General features: G+C 41.0%; 1 protein-coding gene across 1 annotated transcript in view; it reads right to left on the bottom strand.

Moving 5' to 3' along the window:
• The window catches only part of CFAP61 (cilia and flagella associated protein 61), a 231,046-nt gene that overhangs the window by 141,564 nt on the left and 72,470 nt on the right, over positions 1–17,012 (bottom strand). The window contains 3 exon segments of the mRNA XM_023761280.1: positions 3,799–3,876; positions 6,090–6,216; positions 14,614–14,753. Of these exon segments, the coding sequence (XP_023617048.1) occupies positions 3,799–3,876; positions 6,090–6,216; positions 14,614–14,753 (345 nt within the window).

Below are 17,012 nucleotides of genomic sequence, written 5' to 3'. Positions count from 1 at the left end.
TATACCTGCCTTTACACTTAACATGTTTTACTTAATTATCAAGGAGGCATCCCTCATTATAAAATTAAAATGAGTAATAAGTGCAGGCTGAGAAATCGGTAAAACCCAAAAACAAAGAACCAATAGAGGTTATTAGCTCAAAACAGCAGATGGGCCATGTGCATCTAATTTTCTTCCCCATCCCAAATCCCTTACACTTAAACAAAAAATTATTTCTAAAATAATGAGGGGGAATGATGAAGAGACAAAAGAGTAAGGCAGTTTCACCTTAGAAGGAAACATATCGAAGCTCTCTACCACTAGGTGAACCCTTCCTACCTTGGTCCTTGCCTGCCGCCGCCAGTACCACCACCAAACACCACAAGAGGAAGCCAGACGACTGATGCCCCTCCCAGTGAGACAGGGGGTGGGCAGGCCTCCAGTGACTGGAGAGAGGCAATGGAGACAACTGTCAAGCATACCCATGCCAGACAGCCATACTGGTAATCTGACCTGTCATTCATGACATGAACAGACTTTGGAGGAAAACTGACAAATGCAAAAGACCAGAATAGGGAAACATACAACTTACACTCCAGAGAAAACAGAGGTTATTTAGGGAACAGAAGAGAATTAAAAAAAAAAAAGCTACTCTGTGTCCTCAGAGATACCACAAAGGATCTTGAATGTAACATAACAAACAAGCGGCTACAAAAAAGAAACAAGAGACTTGGAAGTTAAATATATGAACCCTGAAATTTAAATTCCAATAGGGGGCCTGGATAATAGAATAGACATGACTGAAGACTGAATTAGGGATCTAGAAGACAAAGAAATCTAGACAAATGTACAAGAGATTAACAAATATGAGAAGAAAGTTAAAAGATAGTAAAGGATCAATTAAAAAAATCCAATATCCATCTAAAAAGGAATCCAAGAAGAGGAAAATAGAGAAAATGAAAGGGAAGAAACAGTTAATAAAATCATAGAAGAAAGATGTTCCCAAGTTCAAAAAAGGCATAAGACACTTCTTGGTAAAATTTCACAAATTCAGGTATAAAAAAAAAATAGAAGAAAACACACCAAAGAGAGAGAGAAAACAAACACATACACATTTATTTATATCAGTGACCTTGGACACTGAAAGACAATGAGAGTAAAAACATCAACATTCTGATGAGAAATAATTTGTGTAAGAATTCTATACACATCCTGGCTAGTGTTTCTCAGTGGTTAGAGTGTCGGCCCACACACCAAGGGTCACAGGCTGGATTCCCGGTCAAGGGCACATACCATGTTTTCAGGTTCAATCCCCAACCCTGCTTGGGGCTTGTGCGGGAGGCAAACAATCAATGTGTCTCTCTCACATTGATGTTTCTCTCTCTCTCCCCCTCCTCCCCTCCCTCCAAGGCTCTCTATAATTCAATGGAAAAAAATATCCTCGGGTGAGGATTAACAACAACAAAAAGAATTCTATACACAAGCGAATAAATACTCAAGGGTGAGGACAAAATAAAAGCTTCTTGTATATGTATGTACTCAGAGACACTACCTACCACCCTCTCTAAAGGAATTACTCAAAGACATATTGAATCAAAAGAGAAATGAATCTAAGGATAAGGAGAGTTTGAATACATTAAAGGAATAAAGCCATATAAACATCTCCATAAATGCCAAAAACACATTTGATAAAATTCAACACTCACTCACAATAAAAACTTTCAGTAAGCTAGAAATGGGAGAGAGCTGCCTTGCCTTGATTAACAACATCTCCCAGTAACTATAGCGAATATTTCACTAAATGGGGGGAAATGCAGAATCATTCCCATTAAAATAAGAAACACCACAAAAGTACCCATTATAAACACTACTATGCAATGCTATTCTAAACATACAATAAAACTGGGGGGGAAATAAGGTGCAAACATTTTTAAAAGAAGGCGTGGCGGATGCTGCGTTTCAAAGTTGGCCATGACGGTATCCCCCGTCCCTCACGCTATCTACAGAGAGAAGTTGTCACATCACGAGTTGGAGTCCATTTCTCCATCCCTGGAATCTGAGCCTGTCCTGGGACTGCTCTGACCAGTAGAATGATGGTAGAAGTTATGATGGGTCAGAAAAGAATCAGTGGAAAAGCTCTCAGAGCTAATAAGAGCCTTCAAAAAGCTGGTTGAATACAAGAATACAAAATTAGTAGTTTTCCCACATATCAAAATAAACATTTTGAAAGTACATTGAAAACAGTGTGTCTATCCATAATACCCAGAAAAATAAAAAATAAAAAACATGTAGAAATAAATCATAAATGTCCAGGATTGTGTTGGAGAGGGTCCCAGCAGGAAACAGATGGTATGTTCAAATGAGCATAACTGGAGTTTAACAAAGGGACCATTTACAAGGAGGGGGCAGGATACAGAGAAACCAGTAGCGATGATGTAGCAGCAACTGCAAGCTATTACCACTCTCATGAGAGGTACTGGTTGCCGGAATCCCGTAAGAGTCATGGAGAAGAGGCTGCCTTGAAAAGATGAGGGAGTTCAGCAGAGAGACCAGCCCGAGGCAGCCCAATCTCACTTTCCTCCCTTCCTCTCCTCAGGGTTCACCATTGGTCAAACCTAACTGGAGCCAAAGGACAAAGCACCCATAATGCTGCCCATCAGGTTAGGCTTCCTGGGACAGAACAAGCTAGAGAAAGGCAGGGAGTGAACCTGCAGGGGTAAACAGAGTATCCAACACACACAGCCTGTATGAACAAAGCCACAAAAGTTTTCTGAAGGCCCTAGGTAGTCTGGCTCAGTGGCTGCTAGAGCAACAGCCTGCGGACTGAAGGGTCCCAGATTTGATTCCAGTCAAGGGCACATGCCTGGGTTGCGGCCTCGATCCCCAGTCAGGGGAGTGAAGGAGGCAGCCGATCAGTGATTCTCTCTCATCATTGATGTTTCTTTCTCTCTCTCTCTCCCTTTCACTCTGAAATCAATAAAAAATATATATTAAAAAGTTTTCCAAAGAACCCAAAAGAATTCAACCACCACCACAACAAAAATAGAGAAAGTTCTGTTCCTACAAGAAGCACCTCAATATTTTATTTGTCAATTCTTCCTAAATTGTTCTATAAAATCTACATAAATATAAATAAATTCATAGTAAGTATTACAAGGTTTATCTGGAAGAGAAAATATCAAAGTAAAACCATTAAAATTTAGGAGAAAAGACAAATGAGAGAAGACTCCCCCACTAGAGAGCAAAGCACAGAATAATGCAATAGATACCAACAAATAAATCCATGGAACAGAATAGAGAGTAAAAATAGATGCAGGCACATGGAAACATAATAATGTAAAGGCAGCATTTTAAATCAGTAGGGCAAGAATGGACTACCAAGGAGTAAGTACTTTGGAGTAATTGTACACTTGGAAAACATAAATTCAGATGTCCACTTGACAAAACACATGCTCGCACGTGCGCACACTCACGCACACACACAGCATGTAAACAAGTGTGAGGAAAAATGTTGGGAGAGACAAATGCCTAACTCTCAATAGTAGTAATCCTTCAGGAAGAGCAGTGGGATTCTTTTTTGCTGGTGGTGGAAGATTACGTGAATTTTTAGAATGTGAACGTGTTCATGTACTCTTTGTAATATTTTAAACACTTTTGACCTGAAAAAATGAAAATTTAAGAGGCTGTCCAGTGGGATGCAAGGAACAAGAGGCATTCATATTAAATAAGTAAAAATGAAACTTCAAAAGAGGTATTGTGTGCTACCTCATGAAATAAAGAGGCACAATCAAGGAAATTAATACCCATTCCGCAATTTACCATTTCGTCTCTGATCACTGCAATGCCAACTACTTGTTTTGCCACATCAGCTACAAATGCCCGCAGCAGTGTTCCATCCTGAAAAGATGAACATATTTTTAAGACCCTTGAAAATATGGCCATCAATGTTTCTGAAGGCAGTCAATAGTAGGTTTGAACCATGATCACACAATGGTCAGAACCACAATCTATCACCACTTACCTTTGGGCCATGTAGCAAGTTACATGGCCGCCCTGTGTTCATTTCATCTTCACTCAACCCTATAGGCATTATCAAAATGAGGTAGTACATCTACCTCATTTAGGAGAAAAGAGGTTTGAGAGGCTGAGTAACTTGCCAAGCTCTCCCGCTAGAAAAGAATGACTCTACGATTCAAATGGCATTCCCTTGACTCAGAATCTTTCTTTAGCTCTACATCAGCGGTTCTCGAATATTGTGACCTCAGGACCCCTATGCCCTGAGGACCCCAGAGAGCTTTGGTTTATATGCATATGTCACTGTTTTCTGTATGAGTAATTAAAACTGAGACCATTTTGAATTTTTGTTTAACCTATTAATCGAAACAATTTTTTAAATTTGACAAAAATATTTATAGAACAAGAAGTAGCATTGTTTCATATTTTTGCAACTCTCTGACGTCTGGCTGAAAGGAAGACAGTTGGAATCTCATATCTGCTTCCGCATTCAATATGTTACAACATGTTATTTTGGTTGAAATACATGAAAAAAAATAACTATCTTCACAAAGATACATAGTTGGGAAAGAGAGAAGTATTTAAATAATCTTTGCAGATAATTATGGATATTCTTTTTTGATGCTCCACCCGAACTCAACAAGTCGTAGTGTTTTAAAGAGTAAAATCTTTAAATGTGGAATCTGAAACCGTATCAATGAACTTTGTGTGTACTACTACCTTAACACTCACTGGTCCACTTTACACTTTGAATGATTCTTTTATATCGACTCATGATTTTGTAGCATCATGTACTGTTTATCTAGAAAATACTGGTTCACACCAAACTCATTCAGATTTTCCACATGTTGACCTATTTCATTCCAAAATATCAAAACATCACATTTGGTATCATCTCCACCAGGCTTATCAGAAAAAGTCTGTTAAGTATTGGGAAGCTGTCAAAGTCACAATGGCAGATACTGATTTTTCAAAATTCAAATTTTTTCTTGAAAGCTTGAATTTTAACACAGGGAACAAGTGTTGTCAGTTGTTTTCTTGGAGTGACAAGCTCACCTTTTTTATTTTTTATTTTTATTATTTTTTTTTAAACCATGATTTTTTTAAAAATATATTTTATTGACTTTTTACAGAGAAGAGAGGAGAGGGATAGAGAGTTAGAAACATCGATGAGAGAGAAACATCGATCAGCTGCCTCTTGCACGCCCCCTACTGGGGATGTGCCCGCAACCAAGGTACATGCCCTTGACCGAACCGAACCTGGGACCCTTGAGTCCGCAGGCCGAAGCTCTATCCGCTGAGCCAAACTGGTTAGGGCAAGCTCACCTTTTTTAAAAGAAAATGTTTGCCAACTACCTGAGACTGAATAACCGTATTGTGTCTGCTAATTGTTCCTTCAAGTACAAATGGTGTTCTGTGAAAATGCCGGCCAGGCCAGCATGCAACTCAGGCTATTGCAGAACTGCCTTTCCCTTGAAACAGCCAACAAACTTCAGTCTGCAGCTGAAGAGCTGTGTGAGCACTTCCCATTTCCCAAACAGAACACCAAAAATACATGTACGCAAGGATTAGGACTTAATAAAGTTGATGGTTTTTACTGTTTCAAGTGAAACTGACTTTCTCTGGGTGTTTTTTGGGGGAGTGGTGTTTTTTTTTAACTGACATGTCTATTGAGATAGATGTAGACTCACAAGCAGTTGTTTAAGAAAAATACAGAGAGATTCCTTTTACACTTTGCCCAGTATGCCCTACTGGGAACATTTTGCAAAATACTAGTATAATACAACAAGCAGGGAACACACACTGATGCAACTGTGTGTGTGTGTGTTAAGTTCTACCCAATTGTATCCCCTGTATAGGTTCATGCATGTACCACCACAGTCCTGGGGGCCACCAGTGAGGAGAACAGCCTCACTTCCTTAAGCCTCAGTTTCCTTCTCTTTCTCTTCTTGCTGCCATCTGCTAATACCACGTTGCTCCCCACCACACAATTCTCCCATGGAGGCCCAAGGAAATTTCAGGTTGACCCTCCATGGATCACAATGGTCCCATACCATGACGAAAAGGAAGCCAACCTGGTAATAGCAGGTACTTACAGGGTCTCTGTGAGCCTCAAAGTATTGCTTTAAATCGTCCAATATGTGTCTACTGAGTTTGAGGCTACTGACGAGATTTTCAACACCAGGAGAATCCAATAAATTGGCTAGTCTTATCTTAATCGTCCTAGGTAAAGAGAAATACATTTTTTTTAGGTTAAAGTACCAAACATGTATTCTCCCCCAAATGGACACAGAATTATAACATATTTATGTAAGACGACAGCAGTAAATTATCTTTATATGACATTGGGGTTTGATTAATTATAAAAGTAACTCTTTCACTGTAAGAAACCTGAAAAACACATGAACAAAAAAGTGCAAAGAATAAGGTGAAAATAACTTATAATGTCAACAAAAAAGTGCAAAGAATAAGGTGAAAATAACTTATAATGTCATTAACCAGAGACCACACAAAGTTACCCTTTAAATTCATAGAATTAAAAATGTTCAGCACCATGCTTTATTTCATATGTAATTCATACACAAAGCCAAATTCTTCTTCAAATTTTTTAAGTGTGTTAAGATATTAATAAATTACATTGAACCTGGGCTGGCTTCATGAGTCTTAATTGGTTTTTTTTTTTTTGTATTGTTTTGTTAATTCTCACCCAACGGTATTTTTTCCATTGATTTTTAGAGAGCATGAGAGGGAGAAATGATGAAGCCCTTGCTTGCTGGGTCTTGAAAATTCACCCACTTCACAAGAGTTTGTCTCACCCTAACCGGTTTGGCTCAGTGGATAGAGCGTCAGCCTGTGGACTCAAGGGTCCCAGGTTTGATTCCGGTCAAGGGCATGTACCTTGGTTGTGGGCACATCCCCAGTAGGGAGTGTGCAGGAGGCAGTTGATTAATGTTTCTCTCTCATCCATGTTTCTAACTCTCTATCCCTCTCCCTTCCTCTCTGTAAAACATCAATAAAAAATACCTTTAAAAAACTCCCACAAAAAAACAATGTTAAAACCATATATATAGAGAAACCAAGATGGCGGCATAGGTAAACACCAGAGATTGCTGCCTCGAACAACCACTTCAAAAATACAACTAAAAGATGGAACGGACATCATCCAGAACCACAGGAAGGCTGGCTGAGTGGAAATTCTACAGCTAGAGGGAAAGAGAAAGGCATACCGAGACTCAGAGGAGGCGCAGTGCGGAGGTGAAATGCTAAGGTACAGAGGCGCACACGGAGCGGGCTGGCGGCTGAGGGCGCGGTTGTTGTTTTCAATTGGGAGGGAGTCTCAGGCTCTGAGCTCCAGTTCCGGGCGAGTCTCTGGGGACCCAGACTCATACGGGAGAAGCGGGACTGTCTGGCATCGGTTGGAACTCGGGGGCCGCTTTCTCTCGGAGGGGCTTGCGGTGATTGCCGAGACACTGAGAAGCGGGGCTTCTGAGAGCAGCCATAACTGCTAGCCCCGCCCTGTTGATCCCGTGGGACCCTCCCCGCCCAAGCCCTGAAGGGAGGGTTTTGCTGGATAGCCTAAGGCAGAGGCTAGATTAGCACCTCCCTAGAGATCCCGGAGCCAGTGTACCCAGAGATTAGAGTGGGATCATCCAGTTTGCAGCTCCGTGGAACCATGGGGGACACGCTCAGGGGGCAGACTCAGTGAGCACCAAAGCCCCATTGAAGCAAGTCTTGCCCCAGAGGCGTGTCTCCAGCACAGAAGTTCTCCCACTGCAGACACAGCTGATTCTCACAGCCAATTGGCCTGGAGGTCAATTCCTCCCACTGATACCTACAACAATCAAGGCTTAACTACAACAAGACTGTGCACAAAGACCACAGGGGGGTGCACCAAGAGTGTCCTCCTCAGGTAATTGGGGAGGCTGAACCACTGGGTCCTAGAGGACACTTAGCACAGAAAACCACTTTATCATCACAGGGAAGCATAAAAAATGCAGAGACAAAGAAAAAGGACACAAATGACAGAAATGGAGGAAAGCAAACTACTGGATATAGAGTTCAAAACCACAGTTTTAAGGTTTTTCAAGAATTTTCTAGAAACTGCTGATAAACTTAATGAGACCTACAAGAAATCTAATGAGACCCTCAAGGTTGTGATAAAGGACCAACTAGAAATTGAGTATACACTGACTGAAATAAAGAATATTATACAGACTCCCAACAGCAGACTAGAGGATTGCAAGAATCAAGTCAAAGATTTGAAATACGAAGAAGCAAAGAACACCCAACCGGAAAAGCAGAATGACAAAAGAATCCAAAAATACGAAGATAGTACAAGGAGCCTCTGGGACAGCTTCAAGCATACCAACATCCAAATTATAGGGGTACCAGAAGAAGAGAGAGAGCAAGATATTGAAAACCTACTTGAAGAAATAATGACAGAAAACTTCCCCCACCTGGTGAAAGAAATAGACTTGCAAGTCCAGGAAGCTCAGAGAACCCCAAACAAAAGGAATCCAAAGAGGACCGCACCAAGACACATCATAATTAAAATGCCAAGAGCAAAAGACAAAGAGAGAATCTTAAAAGCAGCAAGGGAAAGAAACTCAGTTACCTACAAGGGAATACCCATACGACTGTCAGCTGATTTCTCAACAGAAACTTTGCAGGCCAGAAGGGAGTGGCAAGAAATATTCAAAGTGATGAATACCAAGAACCTACAACCAAGATTACTTTATCCAGCAAAGCTATCATTCAGAATTGAAGGTCAGATAAAGAGCTTCACAGATAAGAAAAAGCTAAAGGAGTTCATCACCACCAAACCAGTATTATATGAAATGCTGAAAGGTATCCTTTAAGAAGAGGAAGAAGAAGAAAAAGGTAAAGATACAAATTATGAACAACAAATACACATCTATCAACAAGTGAATCTAAAAATCAAGTGAATAAATAATCTGATGAACAGAATGAACTGGTGATTATAATAGAGTCAGGGGCATAGAAAGGGGGTGGACTGACTATTCTTGGGGGGGAAAGGGGTGAGGGGGATGCGGGAAGAGACTGGACAGGAGTCGTGCACCTATGGATGAGGACAGTGGGTGGGGAGTGAGGGAGGAGAGTGGGGTGGGAACTGGGTGGAGGGGAGTTATGGGGGGTAAAAAGAGGAACAAATGTAATAATCTGAACAATAAAGATTTATATATATATATATATATATGGTTTTGTGTTGTCTCTACCATTTTTGATGGACTCTGCCTCAAAGGGCAGAATTTATAGTATTTACTGAGACTTCACACATAACAAAACAGAAAATTTTATGTAAAAGTAGAAAAAAAAAACTTAACAGTGCATTTTAAACCCCAAATGGAATGAATGAATTGTTTTAGACACCTAGAAGTATATGTATAGTCAGCCTTGCAGAATATAAGGCAATTTTGTTGTAGTTGTTTTGTTAATCCTCACTTGAGGATATTTTTCCCACTGATTTTTTTGAGAAAGTGGAAGGGAGGGAGCAGGAAAGAGAGAGGAGAGAGAGAAACATCGATGTGAGAGAGACACATCTATTAGTTGCCTTCCACACTCGCCTTGACCGGGGCCAGGAAACACACATGCAACTCAGGTACGTGCCCTTGATTGGGAATCAAACCCGTGACCTTTTGGTGTGTGGGCTGATGCTCGACCACTGTGCCACACTGGCCAGGGCGATAGGGCAATTTTTTGATGCCAGTGAATCAAAACAACATTATGGAAAGAAGAAACAGTAATTTGAGTCTTTCCAAATTCCGAAGGAGTGATCTGTGTAACAGATCGTAACACAAATCAACAGTCACAGTTTAAACCAAACAACAAAACAAAACAGTAACGATAACATGAAGTGTTCTGTCAGGCTCTATTCGAGGAGGCTGATTAAAAGCACCAGAAGGACTGATACCACGAAAACAGTCTCAATAATGACACAGGCCTGAAATGGTATAATGGTGACCTGCTAGGAAAAGTGACACGGGGCATCGGTGACTCACCCTCGGAAAAGCAAACACAACGCACACACCGAGGGGAGAAACCGTTTAGAAGCGAGCTGCCCAAGGGCATTTTTATTTACCAAGCAAAATTGAACATGGGTGGTATGATCTACCGTCGCGGTAAATATTTATTCATAGAAAATAATTTCTAGCACAACACATTTTAGTTGGATAAAAATGTTTGAAACATATTCCCCAAAATTAAAAATGGCAAATTCCTGAAAAGCCTGGTTTGGAAGGGCAGGCAGGTGGACAGAGCGCTCTCCATTCATGAATAAACAAGAAGGAAAAGCCAGCGTGAAGGTTCAGATGGGCAAGCAGGGCAAAAAGGAAGAATAATAATTTATACCACATCCGAAGCTCATATTAAGTTTGAAAACATCCTAGAAATCATGATATAAAATAAAACATGTGAAAACAGTTAGGCCCTGGCCGGTGGCTAAATGGTTAGAGCATCGGCCTGCACACCGAGGGGTAGCAGATTAGATTCCCGGTCAAGAGCTGGGGTTTGCTCCCTGCCCTAGGTCGGGGCATATGCAGGAGGCAACCAGTTGATATGTCTCTCTCACATCGATATTTCTCTCTCTCCCTCTTTCTCTATTTCTCTTTCTCTCTCCCTCCCTCCCTCCACACTTTGAAAAGCAATGGGGAAAATATCCTCAGGTGAAGATTCAAACAAACAAACAAACAACGAAAAAGTCTTCAGCTTGTACAAATTTAAAATGAACAAGTATAAGAATTTGTTCTTTCCTCAAAGACCAGCAGTGGTAAGTGAAATGAGACGGAGCGCTGGCGGCCTTTGTTGACAGAAGAGGGAGAGGCAGCTAACAGTTGGATGAATGACGAGTCCCGGCCTCACCAGAACGGCCAGAGGCCAGGTGACAAACACAAATATAATTTCCCCAGGGAAGGAACACAAGAGTGGGAGGGAGACCAGAGCACGAGGTCATGAAATTTAAAGTAAGCAAACTTAAGACCAAGGACAATTCATCCCAAATGTCAAGAGAAGTGAAGCGAAAAATGGAAGAAAACAATGTACTTGAAAACCATGGTATAAAAAAAGCAGATGCGGATGTCCTGTGCCCTGGCTGTGCCCATGTGGCTTCCTCCCTCAGCTCTTCCCCCGAGGGGACTTCCCCTCGCACCCCTGCGTCCCAGCATCTCTTCTCCCCCCACCTGCTGTACTCTTTACATTCCCCTACATCGCTTACACGCTATTATATTTTATCTCTCCCCTTTACTTATGGCTTTCTCCTCTAACTAGAATGCAGGCCCATGAGAGTGAGGATTTCTGTCTGCTGGGGCTGGCACACTCTGCAAAGTCAATAGTCTGTATGGGTGTGTGCCGGGCCCTCTGGGAAAGGAAGCCTGCGCCTTCGGCCAGCTCTCCCTCTCTGCTGTGGTTTACGGACGGCAGCCCGGAGGCAGTAATCTCTTGCCAAGATGATGGAAGCCAACACCAGGCTATACTGACACCAGGGAGAGCCGAGTGGAAAAAGGAAAGAGTCCAAGACCCTAAAGATTCAAACCCTAAAGCCCTGCTTATCTCCAAGTTATTTGAGTCAATACATGCCCTGTGGTTTGAAGCCATTGTGAATTGGATTTTCTTTTATTTCCAACTGAAAGCATTCCCACTATTAATCTAAGTTTTAGAAATTTATAAAAATGGCTTTAGAAAACCACAGGTTAAAGGGAGGGTGTGTATGAAAAGACAAAAACTAGAGAGAGATTAGAGAAATTAAAGCATTACTTGGTATAAGTAGGTAAAAATCGGTACGACTGCCATAGTTCATATGTGCATTCTTATAAAATCTAGCCCAAGGGTCTATTTATGCAATACAGAAGGAAGGGCCTTAGCACCTCAACAGATAACAAAAGGCTTAAAGTGGGTGTGGCTCACATGGTTACAGAAAATCTGTATTTGGAGGGGAGATAGAATCACAATTCCGTTTGGTGTATTTTTTTGTTTTTTATTAATCCTCATGGGAGGATATTTTTTCCATTAATTTTAGAGAAAGTGGAAGGGTCGGGAGAGACAGAGAGAAACATTGATGTGAGTGAGACACACTGATTGGTTGCCTCCCACGCGCGCCCTGGATGGAGCCTGCAACCGAGGTAACATGCCCTTGACTGGAATCAAACCCGTGACCCTTCAGTCTGCGGGCCGATGCTCTAATCACTGAGAAAACTGGCTAGGGCTCCCAATCTACTAAAGGATATATCCATATTCATAAAAATGACATATTCACCTCCAGTGCTTTTCAATCCTTAATGTGCATACAAAGCAAGTGGAGCACTTGTTAATAGCAGAGAGCTGTGGGGAGTGGCTCAATTGCCCATTTCTCCAGGAATGTCCCCAGACTTGTGTTGGGCAGTACACTCCTCCCCACCCAACCTCCCAGCTTTGGGAACAGACCTAGCTGATGCCAACCAGCAGCCTCTGGTCCAGTGATGAGTTCAAGGTCAGCACAGGACCCAATCTGAGCCAATGAGATGCAAATAGGCTTTTGTACTAGGGCTCCTAGAAGGAGGCATACCACCACTCTTTTCCTGTTGGACTTGGTGTGATTAAAGGTCTAAAGCCACCTCCCCCATCCTGCAACCGCTGAGGAAGCACCAGTCTGAGAAAGGATCAAGACGGAAGAGACAAATCAAACAGGGTCAGTTTTCTGATTAATCAGCATTGCCCTCGATCTTACTTTGCTCTGGGCACCAATAAATTCTCTAGTTACAGAGTCCAATTTGATGGGTTTCTACCACTTATCAGTGGAAGAATCCTAGCCAATATTCAAGTTTGGTGTGGAAAAATTCCAAAATTTAGGCAACATAAAGAAGAACATTAAAAATCATGTATGAGGCTCTTAATAGCACCCAGAGGCAACCACTGACCATCTCTCGTGTTACAGGGCAGGTTCCCTGGGTGGCAGCCTCACACAGAGATCTGCATACTGGGGTCTATTAGGGTGAGCTCATGGCACCCTCCACACGAGATGGGCCTGGGTGAGCACCACAGCGTCCATTATATCTGCAATTCTTCTTTTCGTCCATTTAATTTACATGTTTTCTCTTTCTTTGAAAATTTAGGTCGTATTTAAATGCTGTTCTACATATTGGTATGTTTCATTGGCTAATATTACATTATGAGCATTTTAACCATTAAATATTCTTTAAATGAATCACATAGTTTTAGATTGCTTCATGTAGGTACCACAATGCATTTAAGCACTCTCTTACTATTGGATAAGAGTATAAGAGTATTTCCAATATTCTTTCACCTTCATACATAAATTTTTGTTTACATCTCAGCTACAAGTTTTGTAGGACATATTTCTGGGAGTGGAATTAAGGAGTAAAAGGATATGAACCACTTTAGCATTCTGGCCAAACTGCCCTTTGAAATTTCATGTTAATTTACATTCTGATTAGTGCTATATTTGTCTCATTAAGAATTAAATGTTTCTAAATTTTATTTCTTAGCAATTGACCAAAATGATCTCATTTTTGCTTTGGTTTCTTCTCCCTAATTACAGATAAGTTCAAAGATTTTAAAACACCTATTGATTTTACTTTTTGTTTTTCTTCATATGCAAATAGTCTGGTCTTTGTTGTTGTTAGTTTTCCTATTCAGGTATTAAATTGTCTTCTTATTGATTTATTAAAGCTCTTTATATATTAAATATACCAACACTGTGTATGGCATATTCGTTTAAAATATCCTTCTATTAGTTAGTTGCATTTTAATTAAATTAGGGCGGTTCAAAAACATTATATACTAAAAAAAAATCTTAATTTTTTTCTTCCATGCTCTAAAAAGAACTTTCCCATCGTGTAACATGATAAAGATCCATCTTCACTCACACTCCTTATCTAGCACTCAACCTTCTTCCTCAGGAAAGCTTCCCCTGACTGGGCCGAACCTCCCAACGATACATACATACAGAACCACGTACCCATTGCTGGTACATCCATCACAGCTGCAGGTTTACCTTTATGCGAGTGTTTATGGGCTTTGAAAGGATCAGGGACATGTCTGTACGTTGTTCACTGTTGTATTCTCAGAATTTGGCACAGAACCTAGCACCTGATTTATTATCTAATTTTGTATGATTTTAATATTTACATTTAATTCTTCAATCACCTGGGAATCTATTTTCCTGTAGACTATGAAGAACATTTTAATCTTTACTTTGTACCACCATTTATAGAATTAACATTCCTTTTCCCACTGTTTTGACAAAAATATTGTCATATACCTATGTCTAGACGTACCTTTACTAACACACACACTCTCTCTCTAAATTCTTACTATATTGTGGCCTATGGTGGAAATTTCTTGTGTTACATTGTTGTGGCCTATGGTGGAACTTTCTTGTGTTACATTGTTCTACCCATAGAATCTACCAACATGGCATCACTTTTGTAACTTCTTGATATGACTGTCCCGAAATGTAGTAGTTAAAAATCACTTAATCAAGCCCTCTGCTGCCAATCAGACAATTTTAAAAATAAATCATTAAATTGAAATGGTAGGGAGCTCCTTATTCCATTCTCTTTTTTTAACTTAATGGATATTCTTTTGGCCAAAGGTTCATGCCCTTACTTGAGCAATCCCGCCCGGTGGAAGACGTAGAGATCCTGCTCCAGGGTGCAGTTGTTGAAGGGGACTACCTTCACAAAGTTCTGGATGAGGACAAACTCAGGGGTGAGATGTGGCAGAGAGATGAGGCAGAAGTTCTTGTCCTAACATGTTGGGAGCAGGACACAAGGAAAGACGATCAGAAATCATTTATCACCACACTGAACAAAATTCCTGCTGTAAACACTAAAGAAAACAGGAGTAAAATGTGTGAAGGAGAGGGTATGCAAATTAAACTTTCCTATAATTTGGAAAGTAATCATATAAAACTCAGCGGGATAAGCAACCGCCAGCGCCTGACTGAACCCTGGATGAATGAATACTATGAACACTGGAACCCATTCGGCCTGGCTCCTTTGTGGAAGTAGATTGTTAGGACATTTGCCCTTTCAGACTCATTTGCTGCCAGGAGTGAAAGGGAGTGTGGTGTCACAGCAAAGGCCCGGGGCTTACTAGGTGGTATTGTACCAGCCTGGTCCTCTGCTCTGTGAGAGGACATTTCTCTTCTGAAATCTTGTGATTATACATGAAGAGATGTCTGTGTATGTTATCATGACATGATCCCCTTTGGGTGAACAGATCTAAGGACATGTTTAACCTGGGCAGTGGGCTTAGTTAGTCGACACAGAAGGGTCCACATATCCTGACAGCTGCCACTCACCTTCTAGATCTGCACAGTCCAACATGGTAGCCAGTAGCCACATCTGATCACTGAGCATTTTAAATGTGGCTACTGAGACCCGGGAACTGAATTTTTAATTGAATTGAATTTTAATTTAAAAACTGATACTGGCCGTAACCGGTTTGGCTCAGTGGATAGAGCATCGGCCTGCGGACTGAAGGGTCCCAGGTTCGATTCCGGTCAAGGGCACTTACCTTGGTTGCGGGCACATCCCCAGTAGGAGGTGTGCAGGAGGCAGCTCATCGATGTTTCTGTCTCATCGATGTTTCTAAATCTCTATCTCTCTCCCTTCCTCTCTGTAAAAAATCAATAAAATATATTTAAAAAAATAAAAATAAAAACTGATACTGAATTCAGTTATTGAAAACGTTTTATGTATGTTTGCAACAACTTGGTAATACGAATCTACTTATTTAACTGTAAATTTTATAAAATCTAAATGCAGATCAAGTGTTTCTGATGAAAAATTACTACTTGTATTGAATGGGCTATAAGTGTAAAATATACATTGAATTTCAAAAATGGAGAAAAAGAGTGTAAAGTATCTCATTCATAACTTTTCATACTGATTACATGTTGAAATGATTAGATTTTGAACATATGGAGTTAAATAAAATACATTGTTAAAGCTGAGTTCACCTGTATCTTTTTATATTTTTTAATGTGTCTGCTGGAACATTTATGCAGCTCGAATTTGCTGTCCCGACCACCGACCCCGGTGCCCTGCATATCCATTTAACCCTCGGCCAGCTGCCTGTAGGAATAGCCTGCTCTTCCCAGAGCTAATTTGTCCCTTTGGGATCTTGCCTCCTCCTGAACTCTGTGAAGGTATTACTTATGTTAATCCAAAACCCTGGGGACATTTGTGCAACCCAAAGGAGTGAACGAACCATTGTTTGACCTAATCTTCCTTTTTTTCTAGCAAAATAACACAGCTCCTTTTGGGGACATTAGAGTCAAGTTGTTAAATGCGAGGAACTGCAAATAAGCATTGGGTGCCAAGTCTCGGTGGGCTTCCTCCAAGAGGAGGGGACGCTAATGAGTTGCTGTGACTTGGATCTGAAGGACTCAGAAGGAAGTAATGAAGGTATCTTATTTCTGTCTCCCCAACTCCTGAAATAAGAGAGAATGAAAAAGTAAACATGCCTTGCCCTGGCCAGGTGGCTGGGCTGATTGGAGTGTCATCCCATGCACCCAAAGGCTGAGGGTTCGATTCCCAGTCAGGGCACATACCTAGGTTTCAGGTTTGATCCCTGGTCAGGGTGCATAAGGGAGGCAACCAACTGATGTTTCTCTCACTTTCTCTCTCTCTCTCTCTCTCTCTCTCTCTCTCTCTCTCAATACAAACATATCCTCAGGTAGAGGATTAAAAAAAACAAAAAGTAAATATTTCTTTTACCTTTTTTAATCCACCATTGTTTTTGTGATAGGAAAACATCTGCCTTTACATGGACTTCAAAATAGGAATGAATTAAGTTTAGTGAAATTACTTTGGGGCACCTGGCTGGTGTGGCTCAATGGTTGAGCACTGACTCATGAACCAAGAGGTCACTAGTTTGATTCCCAGTTAGGGCACATGCCCAGGTTGTGGGCTGGATCCCCAGTAGAAGTTGTGCAGGAGGCAGCCGATCAATTGATGATACTCTTCACCACGAATGTTTCTATCTCTCCCTCTCGCTTT

This window comes from Myotis lucifugus, unplaced genomic scaffold (genome assembly GCF_000147115.1).
Source record: "Myotis lucifugus unplaced genomic scaffold, Myoluc2.0 scaffold_205, whole genome shotgun sequence".
Taxonomy (NCBI): domain Eukaryota; kingdom Metazoa; phylum Chordata; class Mammalia; order Chiroptera; family Vespertilionidae; genus Myotis; species Myotis lucifugus.
Note: the sequence above shows the minus strand (reverse complement) of the source record. Positions and strands in the feature narration are given on the sequence as shown.